General features: G+C 45.0%; 1 protein-coding gene across 2 annotated transcripts in view; it reads left to right on the top strand.

Moving 5' to 3' along the window:
• Positions 1-24843, top strand: part of LOC129857266 (amyloid beta precursor like protein 1-like) — a 47307-nt gene that overhangs the window by 5780 nt on the left and 16684 nt on the right. For both annotated transcript variants that reach the window (XM_055925331.1, XM_055925330.1), the window contains exon 2: positions 23430-23609. In XM_055925331.1, the coding sequence (XP_055781306.1) occupies positions 23430-23609 (180 nt within the window). The remainder of the gene's footprint in view (positions 1-23429; positions 23610-24843) is intronic.

The raw sequence follows: 24843 nt of genomic DNA, 5'->3' as shown, positions 1-24843 counted from the left end.
GTGCATGGAATCACGAAGTATGAATGGCCATCGGGAGTCTCATGCAAATCCAACAGCTAGAGAGATTGGGAGGGTGCAGCACAAATGGGAACTAATATTCCCTAAAACTGTGTGTGCATGTTTAGGAGTTAGGGGAACGTGTGGAGAGGGAGGAAGTGTGAGGCATACAGTACATAACCACTCTGATCATCTGGATCCTGTGCCTGCTTGCATGTCAGAACTTCTGACAGGCTGGAGATATCACTCCAATCCAAGGTCCCCCATCCCAAACGCTAGGCCTGGTAAGCCTAATTGGCTAAATTTCTGCTGTAAAAAGTTGAAGCGAAAGGGAGCTGTGGGTCTGGCTGGTCCCTGCTGAAGCCAGCAGGAGGTTTCAGTAGAGCCGCCCGCGAGACATCTGCGGCGTAGTGATAACATTTGTCCTCTGTGTTTGGGAGGAGAGAGAGAGAGAGCGTGTCCTCCATTAGTCAGAGAGAGTGGGGGAGGCTAGAGAGAGTAGACAGAGGGAGAGGAGACAGTTTACTGAGAGAGAGCGGTGATATAGGCTTGGTGGGTAGGAGGGGAGTAGAAGGCACATAGTTGGTGCTAAGAGAAACTCTAAACCCACAGGCTCTCTGACCCTGGTGTCTTGAAAGGCAGAGATTAATCTCTGTCATGTACTGTATATGTATTCACAGGTGGCCCAGGGAAAGTGGAGGAAGGACACTGCCTGCAGGCCATAGCACTGAGCCTAGTCATTACCCATTCACACACATGTGCGCGCACACACATGCAGAGAGCCAGTGAAGAGGAGGGCGAGGCGGGGCTGGACTGCAACAGGACGTTTCCATAATGACACTGGGACGCATGGATAGATTTGTGGAGGCTAGCCTGGCTGACAGGAAGTGGTGGGGAGGAGGCTGGCCTGACTGACAGGGAGTGGTGGGGAGGAGGCTGGCCTGGCTGACAGGGAGTGGTGGGGAGGAGGATGGCCTGTCTGACAGGGAGTGATGGGGAGGAGGCTGGCCTGACTGACAGGGAGTGGTGGGGAGGAGGATGGCCTGTCTGACAGGGAGTGGTGGGGAGGAGGCTGGCCTGGCTGACAGGGAGTGGTGGGGAGGAGGATGGCCTGACTGACAGGGAGTGTTGGGGAGGAGGCTGGCCTGGCTGACAGGGAGTGGTGGGGAGGAGGCTGGCCTGACTGACAGGTAGTGGTGGGGAGAATTTCAGAGGGTCTGGTGAGGCTGATCAGCAGTGCATTAACATTCCACACACCATTGGATGGGTGGAGTGGATTGGCATAGAGGGAGATGTCTGGATCAGTGTCAGTGCCCTGCTCTCTGCCATCTCTAGCAGCAGAGGGATGCAGCATGGCACAGCGGTAGCTAGGGCAAACCCAGCAGCTGGTGGCAGGTCAGTGAGATGGTGTGGTGTGAAGCGGGTGAGCTAGCGACTAATTTCCTCCTTCCTATGCTCACATGAATACTAAAGGGATAGTGGGTACACAATGCACCTCAATGACACGCACACCTCTACACGCGCTAACAGACAAACAGCCCAGACACATGCAGGGTAATCCAACACACACACACACACACACACACACACACACACACACACACACACACACACACACACTATCCAGGCACTCACACTCACTGCTTTAAAAAGATAGCACGCTGCGGCAGCTGCATCAATTATTGACGGCCTTGGAAAGGTTTGGGCTCTTGCTTGTTGGATTGAGCTCTGGAACTCTTGTCACGCACTCACTCCTCCCCAGAACCCGCCCCAGCCCCATCCCTCCCTCCGTCCTCCCCTCCCAGCCTCAGAGTGGATCCTGACTGTACACCAGCTCTTCTCCAGGTTTTTTTCTACACATACAATATGTTTGCTCTTGAAATATTCATCCTCCACACCCACTCTCCATTCTACCTCTCTCTCTCTTTCTCACTCTCTCTACCTCTCTCTCTCACTCTCTCTCCTGTCCTCTTTTTCTCTCTCTCCTCTATGTTCTCTGTCTCCATCTTCCTTGTAGTCCATCCTCACCCAAGCTCATCAGATCTCACTGCTGCTCGTCTGAGTGTACATTTTTCATACCTCAAACGTGACAATATCCTCCACATACAGTATATTCTCACAACAGAAATCTCTAACTGCACTCAATTGCCATAGCACATATTTTTACACCAACAAAATAGTAAGTTGATAGATATCCTCTTCCTGTATTGCAATAAAGTAATGTATGTACCGAGGATACCATGGTTGTAAACATGTTGTAGTGACACCTACAACCTTGTCAAGAGGTTCAGACCTCTTGGAGTAATGGCTAAGGTGACAGACGTAGGTACCTGTGTTCGATATGGAAGGGAACAGCTAATGAAAAGTCTCAGGTATTTAATCTGTGACAATAGGACTCCGACAGAGACTGAGACCGCTCAATATTTCATTCATCCCCCAGCTCACCATGGTCAAGGCCAAGCTCTCAGCTGCACACACCAGCCAATATTCACGCTAGCTCCACTGACAAATTTGATATTTTTTGGTCTACTGTCTGCAAAAAAATAAGTTCAGAAAGGACAAGAAGCTCAAATGGAGTTTTCTAGGCCTGGACATAGAGGGTTCATTTTACAGATCGTCAGATCGTCAGATGATTCAGCCATTCTTCTCCCCCATCTGACAGTCTATAGGGATTTGATGGCCTGAGGAAATGAGATAATACTAATGTTTAATCTACTGAGGGACTGGAGCACAGAGAGGCCAGCAGACTGCACCCTGCAACACATTATCTCACCAGAGTGGCACAGGCTGAAATGACACACAGAGACAGACCAGCAGACTGCACCCTGCAACACATTCTCACCAGAGTGGCACAGGCTGAAATAGCACACAGAGACAGACCAGCAGACTGCACCCTGCAACACATTCTCACCAGAGTGGCACAGGCTGAAATAGCACACAGAGACAGACCAGCAGACTGCACCCTGCAACACATTATCTCACCAGAGTGGCACAGGCTGAAATGACACACAGAGACAGACCAGCAGACTGCACCCTGCAACACATTCTCACCAGAGTGGCACAGGCTGAAATAGCACACAGAGACAGACCAGCAGACTGCACCCTGCAACACATTCTCACCAGAGTGGCACAGGCTGAAATAGCACACAGAGACAGACCAGCAGACTGCACCCTGCAACACATTCTCACCAGAGTGGCACAGGCTGAAATGACACACAGAGACAGACCAGCAGACTGCACCCTGCAACACATTCTCACCAGAGTGGCACAGGCTGAAATGACACACAGAGACAGACCAGCAGACTGCACCCTGCAACACATTCTCACCAGAGTGGCACAGGCTGAAATGACACACAGAGACAGACCAGCAGACTGCACCCTGCAACACATTATCTCACCAGAGTGGCACAGGCTGAAATGACACACAGAGACAGACCAGCAGACTGCACCCTGCAACACATTATCTCACCAGAGTGGCACAGGCTGAAATGACACACAGAGACAGACCAGCAGACTGCACCCTGCAACACATTATCTCACCAGAGTGGCACAGGCTGAAATAGCACACAGAGACAGGACATGCAGTTACACACACAGACCGGGGCAGTACAAGACAGGACATGTCATTTTGGCATTGTTTCATAACACTATTTCTGGCCTGTTATCCGCAGTGCCTATTTTTCCATCTTGCGTCACGACAAGATGCCAGCCCTCAAACCATTTCTTTAACTCTGATTTAAAGAGGGGGGAATAGCAGAAAAGCAATAACACAATGCGGTGTTCATATAAAGAGGCACTGAGCTGTGTCTGGGAGTGACAGGCTCAGATTGAGTGGAGAGATGGTGTCAAGCCTCTCACAGTGATCGTTGTAGCCCTACAGCATGTAACATGGTGATATGTAGCCTTGTCCAAATTGCATAGCCTTCTGTTAAAGGACTAGTGCATGTAGGGTTGTATGTAGCCTTATCTGAATTGTATAGTGTACTAGATTTTGTATGGTTGACCTTTATGTAAAAAAGTGAAGTGACTCATTATTGTGCTATTATCATGTGGTGAAGTTACTGATATTATTGTGCTATTATCATGTGGTGAAGTAACTGATATTATTGTGCTATTATCATGTGGTGAAGTGACTGATATTATTGTGCTATTATCATGTGGTGAAGTTACTGATATTATTGTGCTATTATCATGTGGTTGTAACGCTCGTCTTCCTCCTCGTCTGAGGAGGAGCAAGGATCGGACCAAAGTGCAGCGTGGTTTGAATACATATTTTAATTAAAGCAACGAAGACGAAAAACACTTGACAAAAATACAAAACAATAAACGACGTGAACAAACGAACGAAACAGTACCGTGTGGCGAACAAACACAGACACGGCAACAATCACCCACAAACAAACAGTGAAAACAGCCTACCTTTAATATGGTTCCCAATCAGAGACAATGACAAACACCTGCCTCTGATTGAGAACCATATTAGGCCAAACGAACAAACCTAAACATAGAAACAAATAACATAGACTGCCCACCCCAACTCACGCCCTGACCATACTAAATAAAGACAAAACAAGGGAAATAAGGTTAGGAACGTGACAGTGGTGAAGTTACTGATATTATTGTGCTATTATCATGTGGTGAAGTGTTACCTCCACTACAGGGTGAGTCACCTGCAGTCAGTTCAAACATGGTGATAGGGGTGGCAGTGTGGATTCCATGATAATGACTGTGTCAAGGAAATGTACAGGTGTTGAGTCATACAAGACAAGGTGTGTGTGGCATCACAGCAGCTGTCAGTAGAACAGATTCAGGCTTGAAGATTGAAGGCGAGGATGATTAAAAAAGAAGGAATGATGGGCACAGTCTGCTCTGAAGCAAGATGCGTTGTCATTCCACAGTGCCCTGAGGCAGTGGGAACAGAAGGGATGTTGCCACAAGATAAGGGATTGGGTAATCTAATGGTTCATCAGGAGTGGCTCTGACCAGTGGCTCACGTCTGGGAAGAGCAGGGTGATTAGCCCGGGGAAGAAGAAATATATCTGATTTGATTTGAGGCTCAGCAAATCAGACTGTTATGAGTTTTTGTTTATCAGTAGTGTTGGTAAAACATGAGCTCTAAACAAATCTATCTTCCACTCTGTTAGTGTCCTCTACTACTCATTAGTCTGGACCTGATGCCTGAATCATTGATGTTATTCCTATTAACATGACTCTTAGGCATGCAGAACTCTGATAGGCTGTTTGGATGGGATTTTTCTGTTTAGAGATTGGTGATGCATTTTAGTTAGTCAATTGCATTTAATTATTAAAATTATTGTGATGATGTGTCAATTGTTTCTAGGAATTTGTAAAGGAGGCACTCGTAAGATGGAGGTTTCAGAGAGGAGGCAGACAAGTTGTAGCAGTGCAATGTCCAGGGGGAGGACTTTTATTTAATGTGCAGGAGAGTGAGTGGCAAACTCTACACTGTATATGTATACAACAAAAAGGACGATGACTAAGATGAGTACCATAAACTGGGGATAACAAAGTAAATCAAATAATACATTAAACTCAAATAACGCAGGCCTCAATCATGCCTGAACCAGCAGTATGCCAGCCTTACCCATGTCTGCCAGTTACAGAAATGACAAGGCTTAAATAGTACCTGGGATATCCTCCCACCTGGAACATACCAATATTGACCAATCAAATATCACTGGCGTGAAATAAAGACAGGAAATAACCAAAAAGCATGTGCAGGCATTTACATGGACATTTTATAAATGCACACTCTCCAATAACAGGTTAGCAAGAAACACGAGGCATAGCATCGCCCGGGGTAAGGAGTCATAATATCATACACGAACTGACACCAGCTCCGTGACACGATTCTTGAAAACATTTTTTCCGATGTTGTCTTTCCCAACAAATGCATACTTCCACGTTGACGGGCAATTGAATGGATGTGTGAACTAAACAACAACCAGCTGGCAATGCTAAACATGCCGAACCAACCATTCCTCCAGCCATCAGTGACCTACTGAGCCCATATCACTGAGCAAACATGGAGACACAATTATCAGACACAGTGAGAGCAAGCAAAGGAGAGAGACCAAGTGGCGTGTTTTGAAATTCTGCAGGGAGCCAGTTGCTACGGTAACAGGGAATGTAGCCAGCTCCGATGGGAGGTGTTTCCACGGCAACGGGTCTCAGTGGCCAAGTGATCTTGCTGAGAGGGAGTGAGAGGAGGGGGGGGGGGGATTGTATAATGTATGCGTACGTGTGTGATGTGAGAGGGGATGTTAAATGAGATGAGAGGAGGAGAGGAAGCTGATGAAAAACGTGTGAGTGTGTCATTGAGGTGTGCCGTGATGCGTGTTTCATTAATTAGTCCATTTAGCGGAGCCTCCGCTCCTCATGGAAATTTCTTAACACTCTCTCTCTGTGAAGTGAGGGTAAAATAAAGAGAGACGGATGGGGTGAGAGGGACTGTGTGAGAGCTGGGATACCCTGGGGTCTCATTTATAAACCATATGTACGTACAAAATATACCCCACAATGTACGTGCTCCAGTTTTCACACAAGTTTGTATTTAAATTTACTTGACATGAGAATGTTCTCATCTACCTGCAATTTTTGACCAGGTCTCTCCAACCCTGTTCCTGGAGAGCTACTGTCCTGTAGGTTTTCAGTCCAACCCTGTTCCTGGAGAGCTACTGTCCTGTAGGTTTTCAGTCCAACCCTAATCTACCACACCTGATTCTAATAATTAGCTGGTTGATAAACTGAATCGGGTTAGTTATAACTGGGTTTGGAGTGAACCTACAGCAGGGTAGCTCTCCAGGAACAGGGTTGGAGGGCCCAGCTTTAGACCATGTGCACATCGTCTAGTGGTTGAGATGTTGTACTGAAAGCTGACAAATATGTCTTTTGTGCTAATGGGGGATATGATGAAAAGCTTATTAAAAAAAAAAAAATCTGAAAACATATTAACAAGAATGCAACCATTTGCCAATAGTGAGAAGTTAAAATCTTTGTTTTATTTTTAGAATCTGAAATAATTAGATATAGGAATCTTATAATTAGACATATGAATCTTTTTCCTATTTTAATTTTTATAGCAATTGCAGAATATACTGTAATCCTCACCTTTTCTGTCTGTGATGGGTTCATATTCCTGAAGGAGCCATACAACAAATGAGACATCTCTCATTTAATTGGACCTAGTAGCCTAGTAAATAGATAGGCTATATGTATTTAAACTTTTGCAATATCGTAGGCAGCTCTGTTTATTTTACAGTATACAGTTGAATTTAACAGCTGATCTTTTACGTTGGAGTAGACCTACGTATCAAGTTCCATGTTTTTATTGTCACATGCGCAAGTACAGTGAAATGCCTTTCTTGCTCGTTCCCAACAATGCAGTAATGAATATCAGTGGTACTATTTTTCAGTGGTACTAAGTCAAGTAGAACAAAACGCTTGAGAAATAGCACTGTAAGTACTGTAATTTAGTTTTTTGAGTAGCCTACCCTACAATGTTTCTGGCTGGTGTGACAAGAATCTTCAAAGTAGCCACCCTTTACCTTGATGACAGCTTTGCACACTCTTGGCATTCTCTCAACCAGCTTCATCTGGAATGCTTTTCCAACAGTCTTGAAGGAGTTCCCACATATGCTGCGCACTTGTTTGCTGCTTTTCCTTTACTCTGCGGTCCAACTCATCCCAAACCATCTCAATTGTGTTGTGGTTGGGGGATTGTGGAGGCCAGGTCATCTGATGCAGCAATCCATCACTCTCCTTGCTCAAACAGCCCTTAAACAGCCTGAAGGTGTGTTTTGGGTCATTGTTCTGTGGAAAAACAAATGATAGTCCCACTAAGCGCAAACCAGATGGGATGGCGTATCGCTGCAGAATTCTGTGGTTAAGTGTGCCTTGAATTCTAAATAAATCACAGACCATGTCACCAGCAAAGCACCATCACACCACCTCATCCATGCTTCATGGTGGGAACCACACATGCATAGGTCATCCGTTCACCTACTTTGCGTCTCACAAAGACACGGCGGTTGGAACCAAAAATCTCCCATTTGGCCTCATCAGACCAAAGGACAGATTTCCACCGGTCTAATGTCCATGGCTTGTGTTTCTTGGCCCAAGCAAGTCTCTTATTATTATTGGTGTCCTTTAGTAGTGGTTTCAATGCAGCAATTTGACCATGAAGGCCTGATTCACAGTCTACTCTGAACAGCTAATGTTGAGTTGTCTGTTACTTGAACTCTGTGAAGCATTTATTTGGGCAGCAATCTGAGGTGCAGTTAATTGCTGATTTCTGAGGTTGGTAACTCTAATGAACTTATCCTCTGCAGCAGAGGTAACACTGGGTTATCCTTTCCTGTGGCGGTCCTCATATGAGCCAGCTTTATCATAGCGCTTGATGCTTTTTGCGACTGCACTTGAAGAAACTTTCAAAGTAATTGTCATTTTCTGGTTTGACTGACCTTCATGTCTTAAAGTAATTTCTCTATGCTTATTTGAGCTGTTCTTGCCATAATATGGACTTGGTCCTCACCAAATAGGGCTATATTCTGTATACCACCCCTACCTTGTCACAATACAACTGATTGGCTCAAATGCATTATTAAGAAAGAAAGAAATTCCACAAATTAAGTTTTTTAACAAGGCACACCTGTTAATTGAAATGCATTCCAGGTGACTACCTCATGAAGCTGGTTGAGAGAATGCCAAGAGTGTGCAATGCTGTCATCAAGGCAAAGGGTGGCTACTTTGAAGAATCGCAAATATTAAATATATTTTCATTTGTTTAACACTTACTTAGGTTACTACATGATTCCATATGTGTTATTTCATAGTTCTGATGTCTTCACTGTTATTCTACAATGTAGAAAATAGTCAAAATAAAGAAAAACTGTGGAACGAGTACGTGTCCAAACTTTTGGTACTGTATTTATTTAAAAAAATTCAAATGTTCTGCTGACAGTCCATGACAATTTGCCATTGTTTTCTCATTCAGAAACTGACGCAATCCTTTTCCAGATACAACATAAATTCTGCCAATATCATAAATAGACCAGTAGTTTATGTAAAATCGTTGACAGTAAGGTACGCTATATGACAGTAAGGTACGCAGTATTGCTATGCAATAGGAGCGCGATTATCGTTGCATATTTAATCTCAGCGTCTATACCAAGGCAGGGTAAAGAAACACAATAATCTATTGATAAACTAAATAGTGAACAACAATTTGTCTTTTCTATGCCGTGGCCTAATGGCAATAGTTCCAAATTATACAGCAAATGAAGGGCGTTATTGTCACCATGAAAGGTGAATGGAGGCGGTTTCCAGGTGTTTTAATGCTCGTTCATGTGCACACAGTTTTACGAACGGTCTGATTTATAACAGGAAACATGCGTGTGTATGGCGTGCACCAAGTTTATAAATCTCCATATTTTGTGTGAAATTTACACAACGGTTATAAATGAGTCACCTCAGTGGAGCACAGCAGAGACCCCAGCCTCTCCACAGCTCTCTCCACAGCTCTCTCCCAGGCAGCCCCAGCTGCTCTGCCTCCTGTCCATTAAAGCACATTAGCAGCTCCTTTATTATCATGAACAATGTGCCAAACATGCTGGGGTGGCGGGGACAGGAGAGATATGGGGAGAGGGGGACGTCATGTTCACTCACTCACAAGATGTTGGGGCCAGACCTCAGGGCTTGGAGGAGACCCCCCCCCCCCCCCCCCCCCCCACTGGGGAGTGTGAATGTAATGTGTGAGAGTTCAAATGATACAACACAATGTCAGATTGGGCCGGGACAATAGGTCAAACCTGTGAGGTGTGTGGGCTTCTCGGCATGTAATTCCTGTGGGCTTCACGGTGTGTGTGTGTGTGTGTGTGTGTATTGGCCTTGTGTGTGTGTCTGTGAGAGTGTGTGAATGTGCGTGTGTGGGTCTCTTTGTGATCTCAGCTCTGTATCTTGTGTTGTCAGCCACAATGGTCAAATAATCTCTCATTTTAACCATCTCCACCACCCTCAATCCCCCCCCCCCCACACACACACAAACACTGTCTGAAATATCTAATTTCAAAGTCTTATTTCAACATCATGCATCTGCCATACAGGCACCCTGGAGAACTGTGGGGACACGAATTTGTGTGAGGGCGGAGATAAAGACGGGGGGAGGGAGAGGAGAGAGAAAAGGGGAGAAGTGAAAGAGAGCGGGATGAGTCCCACAGGTAAAAATGTGTAGTTGTAGTCTTCAGCTGAATCTCATATAGGATCAAATAATTTGGGTGCATGCACTGCTCATGTTACCATGCTTTCTCCCCCCCCCCCCCCCCCCCCCCTCTCTCTCTCTCTCTCTCACCCTCCCTCTCTGAGACACTCCTCCAATCTTAACTACCTGTGGTGTTGGAGTCAGTCTGTGTGTTTGTGGCAGGGCTGAGAGATCAAGCGGAGGAATATTCCAAAGCCACCGCCATCTATTAAATATGCACACGTACCACAGGCCCACGGGACCCCCCCGCACCAAGTAGCTCTGCTGAGGAAAACCTCCTGCATACAGAGTAGGATGTAGAGAACTACTCAGAAAGCCATTTACTGAGAAAGTATGCAGGTAGTCGAGTAGTGAAGGGGAGAAAATGACACACAGATCCATTTTAAGAGAGACAGAGCAGAACAGAAGACAACTCCTGGACAGGGGGAAAGGCTTCAATAAAGATGTCAGCATAGATGGAGAGCTGCAGGGACCAAGGCCTAGAGCAGGAAAGGAAAGCTGATCAGAGATGCTGCCTGACAAGATACACACATGAATGAGTGCATCAAATGTTTTTCCAGATGTTCTAAATCTATTATGACATTGTAATACCTCTTCAAATCTGGCCACTGTACAGTAGTCTACAATGGCTCTGCCCCTCATGCACCTTCTTTTATTTTAAAGAAACACCAAAAGAAATGAAAGAAAAGCTTAGTATCGCCCCCCCCCCAAAAAAAAATCCAATCTCACGCATATTCCGTAATCTCCAATAACCTGGGATGAAAAGTGGCCGGTTCTGAAGGGGGATTAACAATTTCACACTGGTAACATACCCAGTTCAATGCACCGGCTGTCAGCCAGTTAAACGTAGGGCGGCTGATTCACCACGCTCAAATCGAGGAGGAAAGGAGATGCAGCTGCCGTCCTGTCTTCTCCTGTCTTGTACTGGCTGTCCTGTCCTGACTGCTTTCCTTTCCAACTAGATGCCTGGTTCGCCTGCTTAGCTGAAGTCCACACTGAATTGGTTCACTATGTGACTGTCTGGGATTGATATTTTTTATGCTTCATTTGAATAGGGACAGAACATTAGATTTGATTGTATTAGGCCTATGCTTTATTCATCCCTGTAGGGATATTATTTTGTCACCTTGACCATGGCATAAAACACACATGCAATAAAATGACAGACAAGCCACTGGGCACACACTGGTTAATCCACAATGTTTCCACTGAAATGACGTTGAACCAACGTGGAATAGACATTGAATTGATGTCTCTGGACAGCTAGAAGCATCTTACATGGTATCATATAACAATGGTTTCATAATTTAATCTAGCGATTTAAACCATTGACATATTGAGTAAACATATCTCTGTTGCACATCAGCTTTTTAGATGAGCCTTTACATAGGATAATATTGTCATTTGAGGCATGTTGAGGCTGCTTTCCATACTACCTGTCTTTGTCTGAGGCAAGCAGCCAGGTGCTGAGTGAAGTCTAGTGCTCAATCTCTGATTGGGTAACAGTTGAGTTTACAGTTGGGTGTTGCAGTCATAGAGATCTGCAGTGGAGCTCCAACTAGAGCTAAGCCTTTGATTCCTTAAACCCCTGAGGGTACAGATGTAGGATCTTAATTTGACCAGTATTATTATATATATAGTATGTTATACAATTCTCAGCAACAAAAGAGTTAAGCTCCTACATCTGTAATACTTTAGCTGGGAGGCCTTCATCACATCTGGAAGAGTTACACAACACTTGGCATTAACATGATGACATTACTAGTGTGATGTTCACTGTCATGGACGACCAGTATGTTACATGGAAATTGCATTTCATGGTTTGTGTCGGTGGACCAGGTTATCTAATGTTAATTTCAGTGGACTTCATGCTGAGATTCTGATGGTATTGACTGACTGCTGGACTTGCATGTTCGGAAGTTTCCTTTTGAAGCACAGGAACAGTTTACAGCCTACTAATGCAAAGTTAGACAAGTTCAGTTTTCAAAGTCCAAGGTCCTCCGTAGTGTCAGTGGAGACGTTGAAACAGCAGGACATTCTGGGCAGACCTCCTTGTGTTGTTTGAAGATCAGAACAGTTACTGTACGCACGTAGGTTCCCACTTCTAGTGTGACGAAGGTGCATGACTCAGAGAGAGAACGCATCTGTCAAGACGTGGGAGTCAGAGAGGGGGAGAGAGAAAGAAGGTGGGGTGGCCTCTCTAACCAATCACTACATTCTCTAAAGAGAAATCCTGACTACAATAGAACCGTCAATATAACAAGTCTGGGAATGAGTGCCTCTCAATTCTAATCATTCCAGAGCAGATTAATCATTTTAGTGTCAATGGGAGTTAGTGTTGATTGAATTGTAAGGTTTTCATTGACTGATAGGATGACTCTTGCTGTGTCTTCAGTCTCTGTTCTATTGTTTAGTAAATGGAGAGAAAGTATTAGGTAAACAAATGGATAACAACAAAAGCAGTGCACTAGTGCTTGTTTCTGTGTAAGTCCATATTTCAAATGACTAAAGCCTTGCCTTTTAATGGAAGAAAACATCTTGATAAAACCCTTAGTGTATGAATGCATAAACAAACCACTGATAAAGGAGTGGAGAGACAGAATGTGAACAGAAGATGGATACATTGAATGGAATGATTAAAATGTGCTCCTACACTATAGCATTGATACAAATACTGTGTGTGTGTTTGAGTCACGGCTGTGAACCCATCTGTGTGAATGGGGGAGTTTTGTGGAGGAGATGCCTACAAGTCTGTTGGGTGATATGCTCCTGGACCTGGACTGGTCCCATCGTCTGTGGGAGACAGGACTCTGCCCGCCATCCACAGCCTCATGACTTCAGGAGAAGTTTGGGACCTTTGCAGAGGAGAGATGTCTACTGTAAGTCACGACTTACTGTGCTGCTTATTCTCCAAGCCACAGCCTGATAGGTCAGGATGATAAGCAGGCGCTCAGAGAATGGAGCTGTAGGCTAGTAAGGTTTTTTTCTATTAAGTATCTATGATTCTGTATATGTACGGACCAGTCCACATATGACTCAGAAAAATTATACACACTGTAGGTTTACTTCTAAGAGGTATAGCCACCATAGAAATAGAATCCCCAAAATATGACGATCACCATCATGAACTGGTTTATATAACTGCTGACCAATCTCTCCATCTCTGGACTCTCAGATGTTTGTGTCAGCTGATAGCCTACGCCCCTTATTTTAAGCCACATCTGAAATTCAATTAAATGTTTCTCTGTGGGTTTTGGCTGGTTTCTGGCCGGTGCTGTGGCCCTATGTGACCTGTGGGGTGCCGGGGTGATTATAGACCATCTGCTCCCAGTGGGCCCAGCTGGATGGGACACTGCTGTAATCTGGTTGGATGAAGTCAGGGTCGCTGAGGGACAATGTCACAGTATAACCATAAATAAGACCCTCTATCAGGATGATCTAAAGCCATGTTTTATTTGATTTGATTGTGTAAGGCATCCACTAATTTCTGGGTTGAAGGAAAGACAACAATCCTCCATTACAGGGAGAGAATGTTTGACTAGATGTCCAGTTAGTTTTGTTTTATATACACTACCAGTCAAAAGTTTTAGAACACCTACTCATTCAAGGGTTTTTCTTTATTTGTACTATTTTCTTCATTGTAGAATAATAGTGAAGACATCAAAACTATGGAATCATGTAGTAACCAATTTGTTTTTTAACAAATTAAAATAAATGTTATATTTGAGATTCTTCAAATAGCCACCCTTTGCCTTGATGACAGATTTGTTCTTGGCATTCTCTCAACCAGCTTTTCCAACAGTCTTGAAGGAGTTCCCACGGGGCGGCAGGGTAGCCTAGTGGTTAGAGCGTTGGACTAGTAACCGAAAGGTTGCAGGTTCGAATCCCCGAGCTGACAAGGTACAATCTGTCGTTCTGCCCTTGAACAGGCAGTTAACCCACTGTTCCTAGGCCGTCATTGAAAATAAGAATTTGTTCTTAACTGACTTGCCTAGTTAAATAAAGGTTTAAAAATATATATATATATGCACTCTGCGGTCCGACTCATCCCAAACCATCTCAATTGGTTGAGGTCGGGGGATTGTGGAGGCCAGGTCATCTGATGCAGCATTGTCCTGTTGAAAAACAAATGATAGTCGCACTAAGCCCAAACCAGTTGGGATGGTGTATCGCTGCAGAATTCTGTGGTAGCCATAAGCGTGCCTTGAATTCTAAATAAATCACAGACAGTGTCACCAGCAAAGTACCCCCACACCATCACACCACCTCCTCCATGCTTCATGGTTGGAAATACACATGCGGATATCATCCGTTCACCCACATCGCAGTTGAAACCAAAAATCTCCAATTTGAACTCCAGACAAAAGGACAAATGTCCACTGGTCTAATGTCCATTGCTCATGTTTCTTGGCCCAAGCAAGTCTCTTCTTATTATTGGTGTCCTTTAGTATTGGTTTCTTTTCAGCAATTTGACTTTGACCATGAAGGCCTGATTCACTCAGTCTCCTCTGAACAGTTGATGTTGAGATGTGTCTGTTACTTGAAGCATTTATTTGGGTTGCAATTTCTGAGGCTGGTAGCTCTGAACTTAGAGCCGACTCGGAAGATTCTGGGTCTTCCTTTCCTGTGGCGGTCCTCATGAGAGCCAGTTTCATCATAGCGTTTGATGATTTTTGCGACTGCACTTGACGAAACTTTCAACGTTTTTGAAATGTTCCGTATTGACTGACCTTCAAGTAATGATGGACTGTCTTTTCTCTGCTTATTTGAGCTGTTCTTGGTCTTTTACCAAGTAAGGCTATCTTTTGTAGGTAGTCCTGAGGTGTGGTCCTTGGGCTCCGGTTCTCCGGAGGGGAGAGAAAGATGGGTGAATTAGATGAGCATACTTAAGATCACACAGTACTATAGTTTGACCCGTTCCGAAATAGACCTTAGGCTTTCCCAACCGGACCTGATATGCATACATTTATTAGTTTAATATAGAGACCGGTTCCGAACGAACCCGAGGACAACTAGAGCCATTCTGTATAGACCTGGTTAGATCCAGACCTGATCTGAATGAGGGAATCAGCAGAAAAGTCATTTTTTTAAGCTATTTTATTAACCGGAGCTGATAAAGGGAGAGAGGGATTCCGCTCTAGCAGGCGGGGGATGGGGCTGTACTGTGAGCGAGTGACACGGGAAGAGGGAGGGAGAGACAGCTACCAACCAAGCCGACTCGCGCTATAGTAGATTTAACGTTGCCATAGCTAGGTTATTTATCATCAATATGATTATGTAGTATCTGCTTTGAATGCATCAAACCGGGAGAAGCTCGTTAAGCTAACATAAGCTAGCTAGGCTAATTGAGGCTGCATGCACTTTCTCATCCTACAGTTACAAACAACACCTCCTTTCAGAATATTAAGTAGCAGTCTACCTGTTGGTTATTGGTAGCAGCCTACCTGTTGGTTATTGGTAGCAGCCTACCTGTTGGTTGTAGCCTATCCTTCTCCTTTAACTTTTAATTTAGTAAATGTAATTCCATTTTCCATTGATTAAATATCTCCTAACATTTGCCACAAACTGAGGCTCTATGATTGTAGCTTATTGCAGTTTTGATGACTTATGATTGGCCAACAACAAGCTACATGCTCCACTCTCTTGAAAAGCAAGAGTAGCAGCATACATTTATCTCACTACTGTAGCAGTCACGTTCGGATCTGTACGGGCTTTTCCGGACAAGTCAGTTAAAATTACACATACATGAGACAATCATATCAGATCCAACCCAGATCCGTGACATTTAGAATTCTGGATCCACACGTTCCTGGATCGTGTCTCGTGTATTCAGGCACAGGTAGATCCGTGAAGACCTCTACACAGGACACCAGATAAGACAGGACTGGAGACACTGGCCCAGTCCAACAATACCCACGGATAAGTCCCAACCAGGCAGGATATAACCCCACCCACTTTGTCAAAGCACAGCCCCCACACCACCGGAGGATATCAACAGACCAGGAACGTACTACCCTGAGACAAGGCTGAGTATAGCCCACAAATATCATAGTAAACATTGTTCTATTGATTGAATTCATCTGAAGTGCGTTCTTGCAGTGCAATAATCTTTTGTCTTCTTAGCCTGGAACCTGACAGCTTTTATTGAACTGTGGCATCTTAACCATATCCCTGGCATGATGTCTACTTTTGTCCGCTATTGTGCATGTCAAATTGGATCTCTTTTGTGCATATCAATTTGGCCATTCAGCAAAAGTAGCGTACATTGGGGGTTAAGCCCAGCAGGTTAAGGGTCTACCAATCGGCCACTAAGCTGGTGTGTTAGGTATCTAACACAAACTGGCAACCACAACAATGTAGCAGTGGGGTTTTAATTAGTATGGAGCGATGATGGGGGTTGATGTTGATGGCACGCTATTCCCTATATAGTCAAATGTATTTTACATATATTTATTTTATAAATATAGTACACTATTTGTGATCAGGGCCCCCATTTGGGACACACACCTTAACTGTCTCCATGCTCCACCAGACCAGACTCTCTGCATCCCTGTGTGTCTGACGCACCTCTCTCATTACCATGGGCCCAGCCTGCCTGGCAGATGAGGAAGAGACCCTGGCAAAGCCAATGAATAATTAAACACTGTGATTACAATGATGAATACTCCCAAATCTATTTCACCATTTAGTCTGAGCCCAGCGATGGGATGGAACAACAGCAGAGTGTGGGGCTTTGTGTGGAGGCGGTGAGGGGTGGGCTAGGAAGGTGGTGTGAAGGAAGGTGTGGGGAGCGAAGGGAGTGTGGGTTGGGGAGGGAAGGTGTGGTTTGTGGAGGGAAGGGGAAGGTGTGGTGAGGGGAGGGTGGTGTGGGGAGCGAAGAGAGTGTGGGTTGAGAAGGTGTGGTTTGGGGAGGGAAGGTGGTGAGGGGAGGGAGGGAAGGTGCGGTGGTGAGGGGAGGGAGGGAAGGTGTGAGGGAGGGAGGGAAGGTGTGGGGAGAGGACAGAGATCAAATGGAATGTGGGTGGGATGGAGGGATAATCTAGGAGGGGAAGATAGGACAGAGAGTGGAGGGAGGGGGATTGAGAGGGAGGTTACAGAGAGCAGAGGTAAGGTGGGAGGCAAGGAAGAATGAGATAGGAGGGAGAGGACAGAGGATAGAGGGAAGTTGGAAGGGAGGGAGGGGCAGCAGGGCCGGGCAGCCACCCACTCTCTGACCATCTGTGCGGCAGAGAACCACAGAGACAGGCACAGCACGGCTTCAGGCTGTGTGTGTTTGTAAGTGTGCGTTTCAGCGTGTGTACGTGCGTGCATGCATTTCTGTGCATCCGTTCATGTGCATAAATGTGTTTTAATCCGTGTGTGTGTGTGTGTGTGTGTGTGTGAGTACATTTGTGTACAGTATTTATCCCAGTGTATGTGCTTATCTGTGTGTGTGCCTCGCCCTTACGTTGGATCCGTGTGTGTGGGTGGGTGTGTGTGTGGGTGGGTGTGTGTGTGTGTGTGTGTGCGCCTCGCCCTTGCAGTGTCACCCGGCCAGCCAGCCCTCAGGGAGAAGGGATGTAAATTAGCAGGTGAAATAACCCAGATCCCTACTGCCAAGGGATTAACCCCTCAGAGGTCCCATGTCTCCAGTTCACCACCCGACCCCACTAAACATCCATCAACATCAGTACACCAGTCTGAACATTGACTTAACATGGTCCTCTCAACACACAGCCCTTAGCTACAGATCTAAGATCAGCTGACCCTTCCCAAGTCCTAACCTTATCCACTAGAAGGAAGAAAACCAAACTGACCTTAGATCAGCGTCATTAGGCTTGGACACCGCCCCCCCCCCCCCCCCCACACACACACACACATAGAAAGTGATGAGTCGGTGTCAGACGTGCAGCTCAGCTAACATTTATGGCAGGGCCATCTGATGGATTAAAGGGATTGGCAGACAATGGAGTGGCTCCTCCCCCTCCGCTGCCTGGCCTTGCCATGTAGGACTTGGTGATTGCATCATATCAGAGGATGAAGTCATCCTGCAACAAAAGGCAGGCAGGAGGGAACAGGTGCTGCATATTTAATTAGACAAAGGGGTGGGCCGTGGCGATGCCAGAGGAATATGTAAATTTGATGGCGGCCCTGGCCTGGCACGAGCTAAATCCAGCTGACACAGAGATATTTATGGCCAAGATTATGGTTTTCATTTGATCTCTTTATTTGTCCCCTGTACTCAGTCACACACATGCATCTGCATTGTAGCTTAACTACCTCCTATTAGAGGTGTATCTGAGAAATGAGGATGACTGTCTCTCTTTTTCTTCATGCTATGCTAGGATATTACCAGACCGCTGTGCTTCCCTTTGTGCTCTTTGTGTCAGTACTCAATACCTCCTTGTGATGTTTTCTTCCTTGGAGAATAGGGAACATGGGAACTAGGGAGTACTGTTCATGAAAGGAGTAGAGTCCATCCATCCCTAGTTAGTGGATGTTGGAGAAAAAGAGGGAAATATCAATGGAGAATGAGGAGCAAGAAAAAGGGAAGGAACCAGGAAAAGACAAAAAGGCAATTGATGTCTCTGGGCTTATGTCAACAGGCAATTATTAATGATGAGGTGGGCTCTGGCTCTTTTCCTCTGTGCAGTGGTTGAGTCAGGGAGCACTCCTCTCCTGTCCACTGTGTTTAGCTCCCTCAGCACTAAGGCGTGATTTGTGGGAGGGGGAAGGGAGAGAGAGAGAGAGAGAGGGGAAGGGAGAGAGAGAGGGGGGAAGAGAGAGAGAGGGAGGGCCTTGAAGGAGGTGGAGGGAGAGGGGTGGGTGATGGGGCACCACACACACCCCTCAAACATACACACACCTCAGCTCACACTGTACTGTACATCTCTGGGAGACATCCAGGCCTTTACTGTCCAATTAAGGTTGGCCCAGGGGGGAAAGTACAGAACAGAGCAGCTCTCCAGCCTCCGCCGCTCTCATCTCTCTCTTCATGGAGGAGCTGGGTAATTGTTAACAGATTGGGAAGTGTTATTGTGAAGCAGTGTGGATCAGGACGTCTCAGACCGACCGGCCGCCGCTGTGGTCACAGCAGAGAGGTCTTAGTGGTCTTAAGCCTAATTGACTAAGAAATAGAATGAAAAGCCCCCGTCCTGGCAGGCAGAGGAACTGGCTTTTCTACTGAGCAGAGAACGAAGAGACTATTGGAGAGATCATTAAAAGGAGTCAAACTGACAAAACATACTTTTTATGTGAGACTAATTATCAGTTCCAATTCCATTAGGACTAATATTAAAAGTCTACTGAATATATAGAAAAAATTAATTACACCTGGAAATGTGTTTGCTCTAGCGGTCTATTCCTGCTACCCTTTAGCAAAAGCATCTTCTCAGTTGACTGCCTTGGTTAGGTGGGGGCTACACTTGACTGATTTACCATTTAAACCGGATTAGTGACTGGCTGCCAGATTCCCCTAGTGTGCCAAGGCAAACGCCAAGACCACACCAGCACCTTTCATTCAGGCTTTTGGTACTTCCTCCTAAAACTCATTTAGAGAAATTAGCAGAGGGCATGCTGTCTTGTCTGACCAACCAATCACAGCCAGATAGAATCCATCTCCTGACAGGGACCTAAACAGTTAGGATTTTGATGTTCAAAATGTTCCAGATAGAGGTGCATTGTATAGAATATATAGGACATTATATTATGTGTAATAAACTGTCATGCCATGTCTATGCAGTACATCTTCTATCTGCAACCCACCAGATTGAACAGGCCCTGGGTGACTGTAGAACAGGCGTGCTAAACAATTGTCAAAAGTAAATGACAGAGTGACGGCAGCTAGTTCCTGTTCACACGCATGTAACTGTACCGTTCCTTCTGTAAACAACAGTGTTAGTCAGCCTGTCTGATTCACTGACAACAGAGATACAAGGCTTCTTTAATGAGTCTGTGTGTGTGGGTGGGAGAGTTTCTCTCCTGGGTCTCTCGATTGAAATTGACTGATTTCATGCATTTATGAACAATTTCATGCATGATTTCATGCATTTATGAACAATTTCATGCATTAATGAACACACAGAGATACTGTACCTTTTTATGAAGCGAGGCAGCCTTGTTGTCAATTCAGCATTTTTGCGTTTCAAAATGACTATAATGCAAATATGCCAGGGCTTTTATTTCCTGAACTGAATGCAACGGAGCTCTGATTGGAACATTTAAACTTGGACTATCATGGCTTGGTGGTACTTTCATGCAATCAGACCTGTGACTTTTCCCAGTCAGCGCCATGCTGAGACACTGCGTGGTAGGGTGGCAGTGACACCACGGAGGAGTGGGAGAGAGTGGGAGGGTGGGATGTCTATCCTTGTGTGATGGTTGTCATGGTGGTGAGATGGTGAAATGCAGAGTGATTATTCCCAAAGTGGGTCAAAGACAGCATGTCCATAACTGCTGGCAGGACATGGGAACTTTGACGAGGAGAGAGAGAGAGGAGGGGAAGATGGAACAATGTATAAACAAATCCAGGGCATATTGAGGGAACGCAGGCAGAGTGTTTGTGATTTAGTATTTGTGATCACGGCAGGCCCATCTAATCTGGTGGTGAATCAGGGAGAGCTGGGATTGGCTGAGGTGCTGCGGAGCCTCCTCTCCACGCTGGAGGTCAGGCCATCTGGCTCCAGATGGACTCCTATTGATCGGAGGGCGGAGGGAGCATGGTGATCCAGTTGCAGGCGTACATCATCGATTTTCTGCTGAAGTGCAGGAGTGGAGAGAGCAGGCTGCAGGGGGTGTGTGTTGGGGGGGTGGGTGGGTGGGGGGGAGGCTGGAGCACAGCAGAGCTGTCAGGTCATCTTCTCAAATATCCAGAAGTATTTTTTTGTGGCGTTGACCTTCCCTGAGTCAGAGACATATCTATTTAACCATTACCTCAGCAGGCACAGTGGCTTGTCAGTGTGGGTTGTGTGTAGCTTAAGCAAGAGCTTTTATTCACACACACACCCTTTCCTTAACACACATCAATAACGTGCTCCCAGAAAGCTGCCAGTTCAGCAGAAATCAACATCTCTAAGCACCACTCTTAATAATATGCAAACAGTTTTTATGTCCACTTACTGTATATGGGGAGTTGAGTCTAAAGTCACGTACAGTACCAGCAGTCACTCATAGAGACTTTAATTAACAAAGTACAGAGTACTAAGGTTATCACTGAACTCCAAATAAATTGGGTGTCTGCACCATTCTGGAGCTCCAAACCCCATTCCTCAAGGCCTCGCTCGGCCACATCCATACAGCTTTAATTATAATCCAATGAACTCATTATCATGGTTTCCATTCATATCTAAAGTGGGGCTCTAAAGCTCAGACTCCTCCGGTCCTATTATATTTATTGTATATTTATTAATGGGTTTTGTATATATTTATTAATGGGTTTTATATATATTTATTTCCGATTATTATACATTTCAATTAGAACTTCAAACATTTTAGCAGCTTTCGGCTGAGGCAGAGCTTCCCTTTGATCAGATTTCACTCGTCCTGCTTTCCTCTCTCTCTTCTCCTCTCCCCCTTTACCCCTGGGCATCTTGATGCTAATAGGCTGAGTGCTGCTCTTCTTGCCTGTCAGTCCACCTGTCTGTCTATGGAGATTAAAGCAGGTGGGCCAGTCATAAGACGGGTTGAATGGGTTCTGGGTTGCCATTTGCCAGTTTCAGTGTGGATAGGGATATTGTTTGAACTTTCTGTCATATCAGTTTTCATAAGTGACTCTTGGCTGTTAAGCCAGGAGAATGGCAAGACTGAGCTAAATTATTTGTTAGGGAGATGTTCAAGCATGTCTTTGAAATATTCCCCTACTTTTTCTGCACCAAAGAGGAGTCATATCTCTGTGCTATATATACTATATGTGTGAACACAATACCTGATAACTCCATCCCTCTATGTCCCTTTCTAAAATAATCCTAGTGAGGCATTGACGTCATAATACTCAGCTTGTGTTACAAAACCAGCATGTTTGGTCTCTACATCTGCAGATCTTATCTTTTTGTCTCCCCCCCTCGACTCTCCTCCTTTCCTCTCCCTTCCCTTCCTCTCCTACTCTCTCCCCTCCTCCCTCCCTCTCCTGTGTGTTAATGTACTTGAAGTGGCCCGGCGGTCAATGAGCTTGTATTAACACCTGACTGGGAGCAGTGGGGCTGGGGCCGGCTGGTGTTTGTTCCTCCATGGTGCCTCCCCTGGGCCCGACCCCTAGGCTGCAGGCAGAGGGAACGGATCCCATAATCAATAACATCCTAGCAGGCTACTGAGAGAGGGTAGGAAAGAGAGAGCAGGTGGGAGGATGGAGGGAGAGGAAAAGAGAAAGAGCTAAGGGAGAGAGACCGTAGGGGACAGAATAAAGTGGAGTGGTAGAAAGAGGATAAAAGAGGGGCAGATGGGAGCAGGCTTTACAGTATATAGTTGTTGTCCACTTCCTATTTATCCACCCTATCTTTATATTGTCAACGCTTAACATTGCTAACAGACCCAGGGCGTAGTTTGTCAGTCGATAAGTCAGATTTTTCATCTGCTTTGGGTGTCACTCAACGCATGATCTGGTATAAATCTTTTCTGATCCTTGTTTCTGCCAATTTTCTCAATCGCTGTAGCTACAGTGTGTGAGACTAAATGGTATATGCATTAGCTTGAAAGTCCATCTCTCTCTATACACACACACACACTCTCTCTCACGGCAGCTAAGCCATTGTCTGTGTTGGGAGATAGATCAGAGAGACTGTATCAGCTGGTACATTTAGTCTAATCTAAGGTTCTGTCCTTCATTCTCAAACTCGATAATATCCCACCACTTTGTTTGTATTGACTGCTCTTCATCTCTCTCTCTCTCAATCCATTTCAAGGGCTTTATTGGCATGGGAAACATATGTTAACATTGCCAAAGCAAGTGAAGTAGATGATAAACAAAAGTGAAATATAATAAAAATTAACAGTAAACATTACACTCACACTCTCTCTCTCAGGACAACCATAACAAAGTATTTCTCTCCCTCCACCTTACCACCTTCCTTCCTCTCTACTTCCATCTATTACTCTTTCTATTTCTCAATGTGTCTTTTCTTGTTCTACCTCCCCTCGCCCCCTCTCCTCTCCCTCTCCCTGTCTACCTCCCTCTCTCTAGGCCTTGGCCATGGCTGAGGTGAATGGACCGGGGCCCCTGGTGGCCGAGCCGCAGATTGCCATGTTCTGTGGGCGTCAGCTGCTGCACATGAACCCTGAGACTGGCCAATGGGAGCCTGACCCTCAGGGCCGGCAGGGCTGCTTCACAGAGCCCAACCAGATCCTGTCCTACTGCCAAGAGGTAGGAGCCAACAACACTGCTATGGTTATGAGATCGACCTCATACTGCACTGTTACTGCACTGTAATGCTCAGCTCATCTCCAATGCTGCTGCAATAGCATACTAGAGAGCAGATACTTTAGATAGGTTTATGGATATAAAGATAGTGGTAGATTCAGGGCCTTCAGAAAGTATTCATACCCCTTGACTTATTCCACATTTAGTTGTGTTACAGAATGAGTTCAAAATGGCTTAAAAAAAATCTACACACAATAATGACAAAGTGAAACCATGTTTTTGCAAATGATTACAAGCATACCAAGAGCAGCCACAACTATGCTTGAAAATAGGGAGAGTGGTACTCAGTAATGTGTTGTGTTGGATTTTCCCCAAATATATTTAAGATAAAAATGAAATTGCTTTGCCACATTTTTTGCAGTTTTACTTTAGTGCCTTGTTGCAACCAGGATGCATGTTTTGGAATATTTTTCTTCTGTACAGACTTCTTTCTTTTCACTCTGTCAATTAGGTTAGTATTGTGGCATACGGTAACTGCAATGTTGTTGATCCATCCTCAGTTGTATCCTACCACAGCCATTAAACTCTAACTGTTTTAGTCACCATTGGCCTCATGGTAAAATTCCTGAGCGGTTTCCCTCCTCTCCGGCAACTGAGTTAGCAAGGACACCTGTATCTTTGTAGTGACTTGGTGTATTGATACATCATCCAAAGTGTAATTAATAACTTCACCAAGCTTAAAGGGATACATATATATATTTACCCATCATTGGAAAACATCCCTGGTCTTTGTGGTAGAATCTGTGTTTGAAATTCACCGCTCGACTGAAGGACGTTACAGATAATTGTATGTGTGGGGTACAGAGATGAGGTAGTCATTCAAAAATGTTACACACTATTGCACATGGAGTGAGTCCATGCAACTTATTATGTGACTTGTTAAGCAGATTTTTACTCCTGATCTTATTTAGGCTTGCCATAACAGGGGTTGGGGTTGAATACTTATTGACTGAAGACATTTCAGCTTTTACATTTTTTTATTGATTTGTAAACATTTAAAAACATCATTCCACTTCGACATTATGGGGTGTTGTGTATAGGCCTGTGGCATTTAAAAAAAAATGTTATCCATTTTAAATTCAGGCTGTAACAGCATTTGGAAAAAGTCAAGGGGTGTGAATACTTTCTGAATGCACTGTAAATGGGTGGACAGACTGGTATAGATAGATATCTCACA

Source organism: Salvelinus fontinalis, chromosome 6 (assembly GCF_029448725.1).
Source record: "Salvelinus fontinalis isolate EN_2023a chromosome 6, ASM2944872v1, whole genome shotgun sequence".
NCBI classification, from domain to species: domain Eukaryota; kingdom Metazoa; phylum Chordata; class Actinopteri; order Salmoniformes; family Salmonidae; genus Salvelinus; species Salvelinus fontinalis.
This window is presented reverse-complemented; position numbering and strand designations above follow the sequence as displayed.